The sequence below is a fragment of the Acomys russatus genome, chromosome 24 (genome assembly GCF_903995435.1).
Source record: "Acomys russatus chromosome 24, mAcoRus1.1, whole genome shotgun sequence".
Lineage (NCBI taxonomy): Eukaryota > Metazoa > Chordata > Mammalia > Rodentia > Muridae > Acomys > Acomys russatus.
Window position 1 is genome coordinate 32,180,994 of NC_067160.1, and position 16,134 is coordinate 32,197,127.

The 16,134-nt window shown below is 43.6% G+C and overlaps 1 protein-coding gene across 3 annotated transcripts in view; it reads right to left on the reverse strand.

The window, feature by feature from the left end:
• The window catches only part of Fmnl2 (formin like 2), a 287,984-nt gene that overhangs the window by 99,630 nt on the left and 172,220 nt on the right, over nucleotides 1-16,134 (reverse strand). For all 3 annotated transcript variants that reach the window (XM_051166486.1, XM_051166484.1, XM_051166485.1), the window contains exon 3: nucleotides 3,162-3,242. In XM_051166486.1, coding sequence (XP_051022443.1) covers nucleotides 3,162-3,242 — 81 coding nt within the window. The remainder of the gene's footprint in view (nucleotides 1-3,161; nucleotides 3,243-16,134) is intronic.

The following is a 16,134-nucleotide window of genomic DNA, read 5'->3' on the forward strand; positions in this document are numbered from 1 at the left end:
TGCAACTGTCTGACCCCGAGATACATTAAACTGGCTTCTCCCCTCTGCCGCACTCTCCACGGAGCAGCTCAATCACTCTGCTAACACATTAACAGCGAGTGTTACCACTCTGCACCTCCAAGATTCGCCCACAAAATTTTAAAGTTCCTCAAAGAGAAACCTTGAACCTTGAGGACCCAGTGGAAAGCAAGAACCAGAAAGGATCCACTACAGGCTGCCCCCATCTTCTCTCTTTCCTCCCAGATGCAGGCCAGCCAGCTACCACCGGGCAGGGGCGCGGGGCGCAGCTGAGCCTGGGTGAGCCACACAATAGGTTTCTGCTCACAAATGTCGAGTCAGCAAAAGACCAGACTCCTTTCTTGATGGTCTGTAACCTCTTTCCATGCCGGTCATGAACACAGCCTTCCCTGAGGCACAGGCTAATAACGCTGGTGTAAAACGAGGAGACTGCTTTGCGAAATCCTCGCCTCAGAGATATCTAATTTAGGCTCTTCCTTCCCTACCCTAGGGGGTTTCATTTAAAGCTATTCTAAACAAAATGTGCTTGGGTGTTTTTTAAGGGCAAATTAAGTATTTTGTATTCAATTTGAACAAAAGATTAATGAATGAACTATTCGAAGACCCTGACCGCAGTTGAAGGAAGCCCGCTCAGCCTAGACAGTCTGGCTAAAATTTAAAGGTCTTGTTTGAACACTCCCCTAACACTGCACCGCAGCTGAGAATTTTAAGCTCATTTTACCCGAAAGCCATGCCTTATTCCAAACAAATCTCCTTTTTTCTGGGGCTTAAGCATTACAATTACGGTGTGCGGAACAGATCCTTTCCTACTGCCGGCTCCTGACAGAATCTTATTACAGCACGGGGTGGGGGTGCTAATCCTACATCCAAGCCATCTCTCCGGAGCTGAATGGCAGACCTTGAACGACAAGGCACAGACCAAACAAGGCCATTCGGGTAGACACACAGGTCAGGACAGAGAAATCGGTGGTCCATGTGACCACCACCAGGCCCGTTCCTCTTTATTAAGTCATCTGGAAAGGAACGAGTGCTGAACAAGATGAACCCTGCTTGGTTTTCTTTCTCTCCTGAGGGGCTAGGGCTGAGAGCTGAGGCAGCCATTCCTGAAAGTATGAGTACCTCAAGCTTTCTTTCTAGAATGTGGGACTGTTTCTAGAATGAACTGCACGCTACATGAGGGCTGAGCTCATTCAGTCTCTGTATAAATGCCGCCATTGCAGCCCTCCTCAGTTCAGTACAAGTGTGCCTAGTGCCAGGGGAGCATTCAGCCATCATCTCAAGTCTGGGGATTTCTAAAGAACCAGTAGAATTGCTTTGTATAGCCAGAGAACCCTTGTAGACACAAAAGTATAGACAAAACTGCCATTTTGAAAATGGGGCTTATATTTCGTGTGTTTCACGGGTGTCCGTTGTCACAGCACTCCCTAACCTATAAAATTAAGGCTGATTGCTCTATGCCCAGGGCAAGAAATAAATCTGAGACACCCACAGGAGTTAAGCAGTTATTGCGTTCTGAAAGGAAGGAGGGTGAATGCAGACCTTTTGAAATATGATCATCAACTCTCTGAGGAAGAGAAATATTACCAGGGGCATCCACAGAAGGTGAGAGAAACCATGGGACATTCAAGAATTGTATGGCATGGAGGCTAAATGTGGATCTCTGCCAGGTGTGGTGGTGCACACCTTTAATCCCAGCACTCCTGGAGGCAGAGGCAGGTGGATCACTGAGTTCGAGGCCAGCCTGGTCTACAAAGTGAGTCCAGGACAGTCAAGGTTACACAGAGAAACCCTGTCTCAAAAAAAAAGTGGGTCTCCATTTCCTTTTCTTTTAATAAATTATTTTATGTGTATGAATGTTTTGCCTGTTTGAAGGTATGTACACAACGTACATGCCTGTTTTGCTCGGAGGTAAGAAGAGGGTGCTGATCGCTCTAGAACTGGAGTTAAAGAGGAATACGAGTCACCACATGTGTGCTGGGAACTGAACCCAGGTCCTCTAAAAGAGCAACAAGCACTCTAAACCACTGAGCCATCTTCTCTAGCCCCAGGACCACAACATCCAATCATCATTTCTATTGTTTAGAACCCTCTTGTCTGCAATGAACCAGATGATAAAGGCTCAAGAAACTTCAGGGGGTGGGGGTGGGGGATAGGAGCAACAAGACCTGCCCTTTATTCTTCTTATTGTTGTTGTCATTGCAGGAAAAATTTTTGGAAGTGGGCATACAGGCAATAAAGAGCTAGAGTGGAAAAATGAAAAGAGGGTAAGTTAGAAGAAGGAGGGCAGAGTACAGAGAGAGAGAGAGAGAGAGAGAGAGAGAGAGAGAGAGAGAGAGAGATGCAACAAAGAAAGGAAAGCGAAGAGTGAGCCAAGATCCCTGGAAACAGCTAAGCAAAAGGCGTGGGCTCTTCTCCCGGGAGCCACCACTAATACAGCAGAGGGCATTCGTGCAGCTTGAGAACCCTTGAAAGCAGGAGCTGTAGTGGGCCAAGGGAAGACAAGTGCTATCTGGTACAAAGTGTCTTTACCCATAATCCTCAAGGACAGTTCTGCCCTGAGCCATCCCTGGACTGACCCAGCCTCCAGGGCTGTGCCAGGCGACATGCTTAACCGCAAGGCATCAGCTTAAGCCAATTGTGCAGCTGCACAAAGCAGGGCTTGTTTGTAAAAGGAGAGACGGTTAAGAATGAAATCAGCTATTCCCTCTTTACCTTCTTGGGGTCAGGGTCAGGGGCTGGGGCTGGGGCTGAGGAAGCTTCGATACATCCACAGAGGATGTCAGTACGCAGCTGGGAAGACAGCCCTGGTGATTTTTTTCAGGGTTCTAGAAGCACACCAAGTCATGAAAAGACAAGCATTTCATTTGTGAGGCCTGTTTCGCTGGGGACCTAAGGACCGCACCGCAGGACTGGACTGGGGGACCTAGGCATTAGAGGAACATCGCTCTTGTGTAGGGAAGTTTTTTTTAAGTACTGAAGACTTTTTCCCCCTTTGTTTCCTCATGCTGATGGCCTTCAAAACTTGTTTGCCTGGAGATCTGGCAAACATTAACGCAAAGGAAAGAGTTGCTTCCTGATGAAATGCAGGATTCTGTTCACTGAAGAGGAAGCAGCAGCCAAAAATAAAAACGAATCCACCTTACCTTCCTAGTTACAGCTGGATCCAGGTAGCCTTTGAGCTTCTGAATGTACGTATGGGGAGGGTTCTTCACCTGGAATCGTTCCTGTGGGAAACACAAAGTTAAGTAAACAGCAGCAGCGGTATGAAGGAGGACCAGCCACGTGAAACACGTTCATGTCATTACTAATGACCAAACACATGGCCAGTGTGAATGTGGCTTTGCTAATAACCATCACGGATGAGACCTCTCAGCACAGGGGAAAACCAAGGCTGAACACTGGGCAGTGTTCTTTTTCATAGCACAGCTAGTGAGTGATACAGTGGACCTGAATCCATGTGTCCTCCCAACTCCAGAGTGTGGTCTGCTTTCCCAGCAGGCTCTGCAGCTGTCACTCAAAGGACCGTGCCCATTGCTTTTCAGATTTCCTGTCCAGGGACCTTCAGCCTACTAAGTGTTTTGGGATATCTTCAATGTTTGCAATCTTTCATTTTAGAATATGAATATTCCATAAACAGTCATATTTGCCAGGCCCAGGACAGCCAAGGCTATACAGAGAAACCCTGTCTCAAAACACCAAAAAGACAAAACCAACAAAACAAACAAACAAACAAACAAAAGCCATATTTGAGTCAAGACTGGATAAAACTAATTTGTTTCAAAACTGAGTAATGAGTTAGTTGCTGAAAGGGTGGGAACATGAGTATGTAAACAGGCACACACGTTATCATTACTAGGTTCTTAAAGCAGCCTCTGAATTGAAAACACACACACACACACACACACACACACACACACACACACACACACACGCATGAGCGTGTGTTTCAAGATGCTGAAAGCCCAGGTCAAGGACTGAAGGAGAGAAAAAAATTTCAAAATCAGAACTACAGGAACTGTTCTGAGCAACTGAATATATGTTGTGTTTTATGTGTATGGAAAGTTTAAATATGTCATCTCTCAAAGAAAGGTTCTTACTGTGTTCTTTCCCACTCAACAACCCCCCAAAATATATCTTTTAAATTCTTATTTCTGCTTCTTCTACAGGAGAATTTCCTAGTATCACAGCAGCAGCAACTGACTGGAGCTGTTAAGCAATTGTTTACTTTACAGAACTGTATATTTCTGCCAAGAGTGGTGCTATATGCCATTAATCCCCAGACTCCAGAAGCAGAGACAGGTAATATCCAACTTAAGAGGCCAACCCTGGCTACATAGGGATGGAGGGAGGGAGGGAGGGAGAGAACAAAGAGAAATTTGTATTTCTCCAACACAGAACCACCCCATTCTTCCTAATTCACTCAAATCCTGCTTAGTCACAGACTAAAAAGTGTTAAACAATTACTTTGTTATGTATGTTGAAAATAACTGATCTAGTGATGACACAATATTGTACTGGTCAAAATGAACAAAGCAACTGATTGAGAAGTACCAGCACAAATTATACAACTTCAGCACAGTCCCTATACCTAAGACTCAGGGAATGTTGGAAGGGGAGGGGGTCAGGATCATAAGAGCCAGAGGACCAGAAATTTGCTAGGAGACTGTGTTCTTTATATATGACAAGCCATACCCATGAAATCTCAAAAACATGACTGCCTAACAAGACCTGAACAATGACAACACCAGCTGGCAAACCAGTGTAAAAGGAGAATATCTCACAGGGCTCTGGCCCTAGACGAAAAGCTTCAGGCAACTAGAGCTGGGCGAGGTGGTGCGCACCTTTGATCCCAGCACTCAGGAGGCAGAGGCAGGCGGATCACTGGATCACTGTGAGTTCAAGGCCAGCCTGGTTGAGAGAGAGAGAGAGAGAGAGAGAGAGAGAGAGACAGACACAGACAGACAGACAGACAGACAGACAATTAGTCTAAAACAACACAAAAAGGACTCAGCACTTGTGTTTAACTCTTTATTTCTATGTGTATCAATAATTTTTAAAGGGCCATGCACTTGAGAGTGATCAGGGACAGGGGCAAGACTGAAGTGAAAAGTGGGAGGCAGGGAATGATGTAATTATGTTTTAATTAAAAATTTAAAAAATTAAAAGAAAATACCATAGTGTGTATTTAGCATTTTTCTAATAGGGGAAGCACCTTATAGTGAAACACTTTCCTAATATTTCCTCTTCATTCAAAAATGGTCAGGTAACTATTATAGCATATAAACTGTGTCTCACCAAAGGTAAAGGAGACATCACACATCCCTTGAGTAGAGATTAGAAAATGTCTCACTGTAAAGGAAATTTTCTTTACTCTAGCCTGGGAACATAATCACCTTTTCATCCAGGGCTAAACTTTATTTCTCAAGGATTAACTTACCTTTAAATGACAATTTATTCCCTAGATGGCTGATCTCATTCAAGACTGTTTATTGGTAGGTAGTTATATAAAGCATTATAGAGATAAGAGAATGGAAATTGAGGGATTTGGTGACTTCCTTGGCATCATTTTGAATGGCATGTGTTACATACATCTGTTATGCACATTGAATTACATAAAAGACTCACATATTACATGAGAGGTTCAGCTTCGGGTTTCCAATTCTCTGACCCTTGTTCTTTTTTCTATAGAACATGTGTACACTCACCTATGGTCAGCTCAGCTGCCTATAATTCTGAGGCAGGAAGATGGTGAATTTAGACTCCATCTCAACAAACCGAAGTAGAGCAAAAACCTGTCCTGTCTTCACTCGTTCTCACTACACAGAACAGTATTTGATCAAAGACCTGAGTTTCTTCTGAATCTCAGATGTGTCACTTTTCTCATAATTTAAGTGTCAAAAGTTTGTTTTGTTTTTTGAGACAAGATCTTAAAAATTGCCTCTAAGTCCTCCTGCCTTGGCCTCTCTTTACTGGGATTACAGTTATTTCATACCATGCTCAGCTAAAGATGAGTTGGTAAAAGTTTAAAAGTACCCCACAAGAGACAGTAAACACTCTCTGCACAGGGCATGCCTACAGCAGGCTCACTGCACTGTATCAATGAGTCGGTTTCATGTCAGCTAAAGGCTCATGCTGCTGAGCCCATGCTACTTCCTTCTTGGGTCTACGCTGTCTGATGCCTTCACAATAACATTTCTCATTCCCTGCCCCACCTCACCCCAAAGGTGTGGTGTCCTAGTCACGGATCTGCTCTGCAGATAAGAGAGAGGACGAAGACTTGACTAGACTCTACTTAATTCCTAAGGATTGAGGTCACTGCCTTCAAACTGGAACAGCAAGGCCATTCCTAAAGGAAGGAGATGACTGACGGGGACACAAGGGGGTGTTAAGTTAATTAGGTGTCATGGGCCTTAGAGCTCACTATGGTGAGGGCTTTGTCTGGGACACTCAGAGAGGCAGCTGAACTGCTTCCTTGGGCCCCACCCTCACCTTCAACACGCACATCTACTACAGTTGCTCACTGAGGCCCTTCAGATGCAAAGGGTTAGTTAGAATTGCACACTCCACTCATTTGGAAAACTACTTCCAAGCGGTATATCTTCTCTATCTCTGTGGATTATTACATGGGAAATTAATTGAGATCAATCTGGTGTGACCTGGACTTATAACATGCACGTTTCAAGCATTTCTACTCCAAAAACAGTATTTGGATAAAGCGATCCTCAACCAGGCAAAATTCCACCCAAGTTCATCTTGCATCTTAATATTCTGAGACCTGATCATATTTTAGCAAGACATCCGAGCAAGAGTTTGCCAAGAAATTAATGTCTGCTGAGATACCTACTGACTACTGAGTCTCCTCCCACCCCAATTCGGCCCAATTTCAGGAGTGCAGTAGTGAAGCTACACACACACTGCTTCAAGAGCCCTAGTGGATTAGATGGCAGCACTATGCTATTTTAATGTTATCTTTCTACTGATCCCACAATAATTCACACTAGTGAAAACTCAGGAAGACTTCTCTTTTTCTTACATAAGCTTTCTACACAAATGTTCTATTCCTCAAAGTTGGAATTATTTAGGGTTTGGTATCATTTCCAGAGGCTAAGCAAACAAACGGTAGTCTCTACTGAGCCACACAGTAATTTTACTACGTAGTATTTTACTACGTAAAATTTCCACTAGTGAGTTCTAATCTACAAGTTAGTTCTTTTGTTTGTTTGTTTTGTTTTGTTTTGTTTTTCGAGACAGGGTTTCTCTGTGTAGCCTTGGCTGTCCTGGACCCCCTTTGTAGACCAGGCTGGCCTCGAACTCACAGCAATCCGCTTGCCTCTGCCTCCCAAAGTGCTGGGATTAAAGGTGTGTGCCACCAGGCCTGGCTACAGGTTAGTTCTAATCCAATCTGCTTCATGCTAAGTGACAGTGAGGCAGTGGAAGGAACACTGGATGTCACTCTCTAAAATGGGAAATTCTGATATTAGTAAACACAGAAAAGACGAGAAGAAAATATTGCAATAGTACATGTAGACAGACATCATTTACTGCAGGAAAGGCCAAGTGTGAACCAGCTAGAGGAGGGTGGGCACAAGTTTCCTTAGCCAAAAGGACTGTGGTAAACTGAAATATACTAGCCCTCAGAGCTAACTACTTAGCTAATAAAAAATAATTCACACAAGTACATCTGGACTCCCAAGGAACAAACAGTACCAAAGTCCCCCAAAGAACATACATACATACATACATTTTTAATTAAAAATAAAACATTATAAATTTCAGAAGTTGGTACATGACACCACCTTTAAAGGGATACTTATGAGAATGGGAGATCACGATGAAACAGGAGAGAACAATGGAGAAAAATGAGGTGCAACCATTAAACCCTTACCTACTTGATCTAACAGGTGTCAAAGAAGCCAGGGCCATAGGACAGTGGTTTTCAACCTTTGGGTCATGACCCTTTGGGAACTGCATATCCTGCATATCAGATATTTACGTTATGATTCATAATAGCAGCAAAATTACAGTCATGAAGTAGCAATGGGATAATTTTACGGCTGGGAGGAGGGAGTCACCACAACATAAGGGACTGTACTAAAGGGCAGAAGCATCAGGAAGGCTGAGATCTACGGCCACAGGAGAGGCCTATCTAGCTGTAGAGCTGTTTAGAAGTATCCCTCTAGTGGGGGTTAAATTTAAAAAAGCATTCTGCAAAGCAATCCCCTGCCTCAGAACATTTTAAGCCTTGCTATCCTACTTAGATTACCCATTTCAAGGTATTCACACAAATATCAATTTTCAGTGGTCATTTTATTCCTTTACATACTAGAAGGCGCTATTATTTTAAAACTCAAAGAGAAATAAACTCAGTCCTTCAGTTTCCAGGGTGTTAAATCTCATCTCTGGGATACAGCACACAGAGTTATGATGCAAAGCAGAATACGATAAGAGCCATATGTGATCTTCCTCAGGTCAAAGAGAGGTGAGGCACTTTCCAACTGTGCTGATCAAAGGGATGTCCCTGGAGAAAGACGGGGTTTGGACTGAAGGTTGAAAGAGAGGCAGCACAGAGCTATGCCAAGTGTGTGTGCAAGGCAGGAGACAAAAAGTGTTCCAGATGAGGAAGTCTGGGAACAAAGGCAGAGGTGCATGGGGAGTAATTTGGGGTGGGGGAGGAAGGCAGGGTCCCAGGACCTCAGCACAAGAAAAGTCACGGCACAAAGACTCTCAGTTTGACACTGGAACAGACAAGAGAGGATGCTGGATCCTAAGCTGACGAAGAGTGGAGAGTTAACAGAGCTTTAACTAACAGAAAGACATATGGATGAAACCGCACAACTCTCCTTTTTCCTTTGCTGACATTAAAAGCTGTCCATTTCTGCATAAAACTAGAACTGAAAAACCAGCATGCCAGATTCCTTCCACGGCCATGGTCTCTTGGAGCGCTCTGAAGCATTCTTTAGCTCAATATGAAATCACTTTCCTAGTCAGGGGAGGGGGGCACTTAAGTGTTCCATTACAGCTGTCAGACTGAAAACAACTTTGATGAGGCTTTTCCAAATAAGCTCCATTATTTAGACTAGCAGAAGTTTCTTCTAGTTCAATCTAGTTCAGCACGGCTTTCTTGATCAAAACACTCCATAACTCATCTTCTAATATGTTGGGTTAATTAACCTTGCTCAATCCAACTCATCACTCGTCGTTTTTTCTCAGTGTAAGGGTTCCCACTGAAGTTTTTGATCTTCTGATAGAAGAGGCCACCCCGACAAGGTTGCCCGATGGTTTCAGGTGGTCCAGCGCACAAAGTCGACCACCACACTGCCTGGAATGCAGCAGTGCTCACCACAAATGCCTGTTACTGTGACTGAGGACTTAGGAACTAGAAACACCAGTAAAATGTCAAATTGGCACCAGAATAAGCTCTCAGTTAACCTCCAAATGCCTTGCTCTCCTATTTATAACAGCCAAAGATTTCGTTTCAGATTGATATTCCTTGAAACATAAACAACCAAAGCCTTTTACCCTAATGCAAGCAGAGGGGGTACTTACTAAACTACAAATTCTCTTTACCTAAGCTGTCAAGTACCTAGGAATCTGCATTGTTCTTGATCTTAAATTCCTCATCTCCTGGACAGCCAGGCTTATTTAAGCACAGCTTTACACTTTAGCTGCTACTCAGCAGTTACAGAATCCCCCTTTACTTCATCTAAAAAGTAAACGGACCTGTGCTTTGCCAAGTGAAGATATGGGAAGATGTTAAAGTGCAGCCTATCACCGTAGTCTACGCAGTCAGGAACATTTTACAAAATGGCCAGGGACGAGTATGAGGGTGGGAAGCCAACAGCAGGACACGCGCCTGGCGTGACAGGCTCAGAAGTGGATATTCAGTACTGTTTGTTTTTTGTTGTTGTTGTTGTTTTTAAAGACTTATTACTTATTTATTATCATGCATACAGTGCTCTGCCTGCATGTACACCTGCAGGCCAGAAGAGGGCATCAGATCACATTATAGATGGTTGTGAGCCACCATGTGGTTGCTGGGAATTGAACTCAGGACCTCTGGGGGAGCCGTCAGTACCCTTAACCTCTGAGCCATCTCTCCAGCCCCCAGTACTGTTTGTTTTAAAGCCTTGCTTCTTCATCTGAAAAACGGAGCTATAAAATCTCCCATCCCATTTATTACACCGCACAAGAACTTTCCTTCAGGATGTCTTCAGTGAGAACAGAGACTAGAGAGCATTAAGAGTCCTCCAGGGGTGATCATGCATCACAAAACAAAACATGCAATATCAAGAGAAGTGAATAACAGAGCAAAAAGAAGGGGGAAGGGGAGGGGGGGAAAGGAAGAGAAGGGGGCAGGAAGGGAAGGGACATTTAGGCCAGAGAAGTGAGCCTCTAGGCATGTCTGTCTATGATAGCCTTTCCAGAGAGCTGTGGTCTAATGAAAGAGTTCATAATAGCAACCTGGTCACTGAAGGAACACACTAGGTGCCTAGACCCTCAGCTACATTCCCTGTCTTCCTCTGCTTCTGCCCATCACAGTGTGCACTGCTCTAAACTGTCATGCTGTCCCCATCGCTATGACAGACACCTCTGACAAACATGAACCTAGAGAAGCACTTTATTCCCCTTCAATTGTTGATGGAAGATATTTTTGACACAGCCACACAAAAGTCTCCTCCCCTCCCTTGCCCTCACCCAAGCAGCCTTAAGCCTGCGTTGTCCATTTTCAGGACACAAGATTAGTTGCTTATATCGTCAAGATCAGTCATTAAACCAAGTACTCGGAAGGTACTTAAGAAGGCAAGGTAAGGGGGGGTTGAATGTAGACCCTACTAAATGGCTCACTGCAGAGGACAGTGCTGGACAAACAGACCTCCAGCTGTGAGCAGTGTCCATCCTATACAATATTAAGCAGACTCTGAAAGCTATCCTTTAAGGAGAGCATCGTCAACTGCTGGGTGGTGATGTCACCATGAAGGAACGAGCGATAGCTTCCAGGGTAAAAACACCTGAAGGACCTACACCTTACTACCCTGAATGGAGCTGGTTTGACTTGATTATCTGAAGCTAAGCAGGTGCAGACTTGGATTTCACTTACGTGACAGAAACTCCTGCATCGCCACGGTATGCTGGTAAGTGACAGTTGCTACACCCTTTGGTCGTGCCCATAGCAAGCATCCACCATGGTAATAGATAAGATAGTCTCTACCCTCCATACCACGGCCCTCTTAGGAAAAACACCACGCTGAGCCATGCCTCTACTCAAGTTTCTCTTTGTCCAACTGCACCTCCAAGATCTGCAGAATCATTAGAAATAAAATCAAGTGGGTGCTGCAGAGATGGCTCAGAGGTTTAAAGAGCACTGGATATTCTTCCAGAGACAGTATAGTGTTTAAATAAATAAATAAATAAAACTTTAAAAATATTAAGATTTATTATTTATTATGTATACAGTGTTCTGCCTGCATGTATGCCTGCACACCAGAAGAGGGCACCAGATGTCATTATAGGTGGTTGTGAGCCACCACATGGTTGCTGGGAATCGAACTCAGGACCTCTGGAAGAGCAGACAGTGCTCTTAACCTCTGAGCCATCTCTCTAGCCCAATAAATAAATCTTTAAGAAAAAAGAAAAGAAAGAAAGAAAATCAGGTAACCTTGCACTCTTCTATGTAAGTAACATCACTTTGACTGCTGCAGCAAAGATTCTTCCTGGCATGGTGGCAGAGGCAGCCAGACCTCTGTGAGTTCAAGGCCAGCCTGGTCTACAGATCACAGAATAGCTAAGTCTACAGAGAAACCCATCTCAAAAAAGAAAACAAAAAACAAAACAAACAAACAAAAAACCCAAAAAGAAAAAGAAAGAGAGCAAGTTCTTCCTGAATGCCAAATGACAGAGAACACAGAGATGGGAGCTCTGTCTCATGTTCAGACTCCATGAAGTTGAGTTTCTCTGAAAGATGGTGCACACAACATCTAGCAGTCACTCTCCACAGTGCCAGTACAATAACTGAATCAATTTGTTATGCAGAAGCCTAATTACAAGGTGTTCTAAGGTCCCTTGCTGCCAATTTTAGCCAAATACTGAAGAAAAATGAATCAAAATATCTCAACTACATGCAAAGCATTCAGAAGCCATTTGATTTTGTTGTTGTTGTTGCTGTTAAAGATGAAAAAAAAAAAAAAACAGGTTTCCACTACAAAGATTTTGAGTTACATATCCAAGTGTTAAGACAATATAAAGTAGTATTTATACACCTCTGAGATTCTAACATACTTACAATTTTCCAAAATATACTGTGTGTGGGGCTCTCAATTCAGAGGTACAGTGGTTGCCTAGCATATGTGATGAGGTGCCGAGTTCCGTGCCACCATCACAGACAGAAATAAGTTGTACAATAAAAGGAGATTTAGATTGAAAAGTCAATTCAAGTCAAACATACAATACTTCAACTGTTACTTTCTCCATATCCTGTAACAGTGTCCCCAGGATTACAAAATACGCCTTTATATTAATATATATTTCATGCCACATGACTCAAGCAATAAACCAGTTTTATTTGCCTTTTCTTTTTCTTCCTTTTCTCTCTCTCTCTCTCTCTCTCTCTCTCTCTCTCTCTCTCTCTCTCTCTCTCTCTCTATCTCTCTCTCCTTTTCTTTTTAAGATGGGGTGAGCTCTGGCCTCAAATTCACTGTGTAGACAATCTCCTAAGTGCCTTTTTAAGAGAAAAGGAATCTACAATTCTATTCATATTACCAGTTACCAGGCAGGAAGACAATACTGTGTTCTTTGGGGCAAAAGGAAGCCCAAGGCTTTGAGTGGGACAGCATCTGGCGGCATCTCTAGCCATGGATGTCAAGAAGTACTCCCGACAAATTATTTGCTTCAGAGGAAAAGCTCAGAAAGTATTAATAAGCTGAGCCCATCCCTGGGGAGGCTTAGGCAAAATCCTGCTGTGAGTTCAAAGCCACAAAGAAAGTTAGGGAGAGATGGAGGGGAGAGAAGGGAGAAAGAAGGAAGGGAGGGAGGGAGAGAGGAAGAGAGGAAGGGAGGACTGAAAGCAATATATTCCTCTCTTTAGGTCATTTCTTTTTCCTTCTTTCCTCGCTCCTCACTCTAGCCTATGAAAAAGGTCAGTACCATTTCCTTCTCCCTCCCCCCTCTACAAAAGCTGTGTGGCAATGGAATACTGTAAAAAAGAAAGACACAAACTCAATTCTAAGTTCATATACATATACAGGACTCCAGCAAAATTAAAACCCAAAAGCTCAAAACCCAGGGAGCTGCCATCTACTTCTTTGCATAGCTTCTCCAGGGATTTAGAAGGGAGCAGTGGCAGGCCTGGAAGGAGTCCCTATGGACAGGGAGCTGCCTCTGCAAAGGAAACTGAAAAGAAACCTGCCTTCCTGGCAACAGCGGCTCAGTGAGACCCTTCGCCGAGATGCGAAGACCTTGAGAAAAGAAAAATGGGCTCTTCAAAGGCTCAAACAAAATATAGCCCAAGTTTAAGAAAGCAAGAAGGGTTAGGGGAAAAAAAAAAAAGCCAGTTCCTTCCTGGCACACTGCTGGAAAGGAGTGTGAATGAACTGGTAACAGTACCCACTTTAGGTCCCCAGTCCAGTGAATTCCAAAAAAAAGTCTCTGTCTGGGGAAACTCATCCATGCCCGCTGCACCTCACTCAAGTTTTCTGACAGCTATCCCCCTCTTGCTGAATTAGTAACTTTTAAAATTGTTTAACGTTTGGTGGGTTTTACACACACACACACACACACACACACACACACACACACACACACACACACAGTTAAGTTCATTTATTTTGCTCCTATGTACATGTGTTTAGGGCTAACCATTTGGGAAAAGACAAACTATATGAGGGAGCTCATCCCTGTAGAAGACTGCATCTCCCTTTCTCAGGAGCCATGGATTGCCTGGAGCCCTGCATCTAGGGGTAGGGCCTTGTGAGACTTCTCCCTGACACACTGACACGTCCACTGGTGGTCTCACTGTGTTGGTCTTGTCTAGGCAATCACAGTTTTGAGATTTCATGGCTGTAGCTTCCCTGAGGTATGAAGAAGACACCATCTCACAGCAGAAGTCCTAGAAGTTTCCCGCTGAATCACCTACATGATGTATTGTTGGCACAGCAACACTTGTGAATTTCTGTATTGTTTGCTGTCTGCTCCAAAACCAAGCTTCTTTGATAAGGGGTAAAGGTTACACTTATCTGTGGCATAGGGACTAAGTCTTTAAACTGCAGTTAGAAATCAGACATTTAGGAAAGCGATAGCAGTCGCTTCTAGAGTCCATGATCCCAATAGCAACAGTTAATTCCTGGGGTTTACAGTTCTAGGCATGGACTCCCTCTTATGGAACAGCCGTTGGTTGTCCCCCAACACTGTGGCAGTGGGTGCGGTATCCAGCCATGCTGCTTACTGGTGTGGCTTGTAGGTCTGCACACTTGACTGCTTTTCTCCCATGGCAGTTTCCATAACACCTTCAGATAGTATGAGAGTTGGTTCTCAGGGAAGAGCCTTCCAGATCAGTTCCAGCTTGATTCTTCTGAGTCCTGTATCCAACGTCTGCAGTCTCTTCTACACCATGACCCTACCTCCAAGTTATAGAAGACAACCAGGGGCTATGGCCATAGCCTATATTTGACGGGAGTTTAGGGGGTCTCTTGGGCTCCCCATACATGATACTGAAGATTTTGTTACATAAATAAATATAAAATGTTTCTCTAGACCCTTTTCAATTATCCCTAGTGTTATTTCTCTCTCTTCTCTCCTCCTTTGCCCTCCCTTCCCCCCGCCCCCATTTTTGCCACCCTTCCTTCATAGCACCTACGTCCTGGTATCACCCTCTCTAGAGTTTGTTTCCCCAACTCATGGTCCTTTTCATTATCCTGGCTGTGGTTACTCCACGTTGTACACTCACATCTATAGAGTCCGAGCTAGGATCCACGAGAAGAGAAGAGAGCACATGCACTGTTTGTCTTCCTGGGTTAGGTTACTTCACTCAGTTGAATATTTTACAGTTCTATCCATTTACCTGCCAATTTCATGATTTTATTTTTCTTTACAGCTGAATAGGATTTAGTTGCGTACTATGTAGCACATCTTCATTATCCGATCATTTGCTAAAAGCCATTTAGGTGTTTCTCATCCTAGTTATTGTGACTAGAGTGTCAGTGAACATAATTAAGCAAGTATCTGTGGAGAAGGCTGTCAAATCGTATGCCGTATGGGGTATATACCAAGGAGTGGTGCAGCTGAGTCATATGGTGGATCTACTTTTAGTTTTTGGAGAATTATCCACAGTGGCTGCAATCCCAGCCACAGTGACTGGGCGTTTCCTTTTCTTCACCACCTCCCTAGCAATTACTGCCAGCTGGTTTCTTGATCACGGCCATTCTGACTGGTGTAAGATAAAAATCTCAGAGTAGTTTTAAATGGCATTTTTCCCTGGTTGCTGAGGATGAGGAACACTGTTTTAGATTTGTCCTAGCCATTTTTATTTTTCCTTTTGAGAATTCTCTGTTCAAATCTGTAGCCCATTTTTTTTTTTTTTTAACTTTAGTCATTTGTTTTCTTTCTTTCTTTAAGTCCTTTGTATATCCTGGACATTAATCCTCTGTCATATGTGTAGTTGGCAAAGATTCTGTCCCATTCTGTGGGCTTCCTCTTCACTTGATTGTTTCCTTAGTTGTACAGATGGTTTTCATTTTATGAGGTCCCATTTGCCAGCAGCTGGCTTTAGTTCCTGAGCAAATGGAGTCCTATCCAGAAGGTCCTTTCACACTGCCACACCTTGGAGCATCCCATCCATGATTCCTAGCAGTTCCGGTGCCTCAAGCTTCACGGCAATGCCGCTGATCCATTTCAAACTGATTTTTGTGCAGGTAGAAGATATGGGTCTAATTTCACGCTCCCACAGGTGGGCATGCAGTTTTCCAATCATCACTTGTTGAAGATGCCATCTTCTCTCCAGTGTGTATTTTTGGCATCTTTTGCCAAATATCAGACAGCAAGATGTCATTTTGTTTTCTCAACTTTGAAATGTGTATTTACTTTATATAATGTCTCAGGAAAACACATCACTAATTAATAACTATA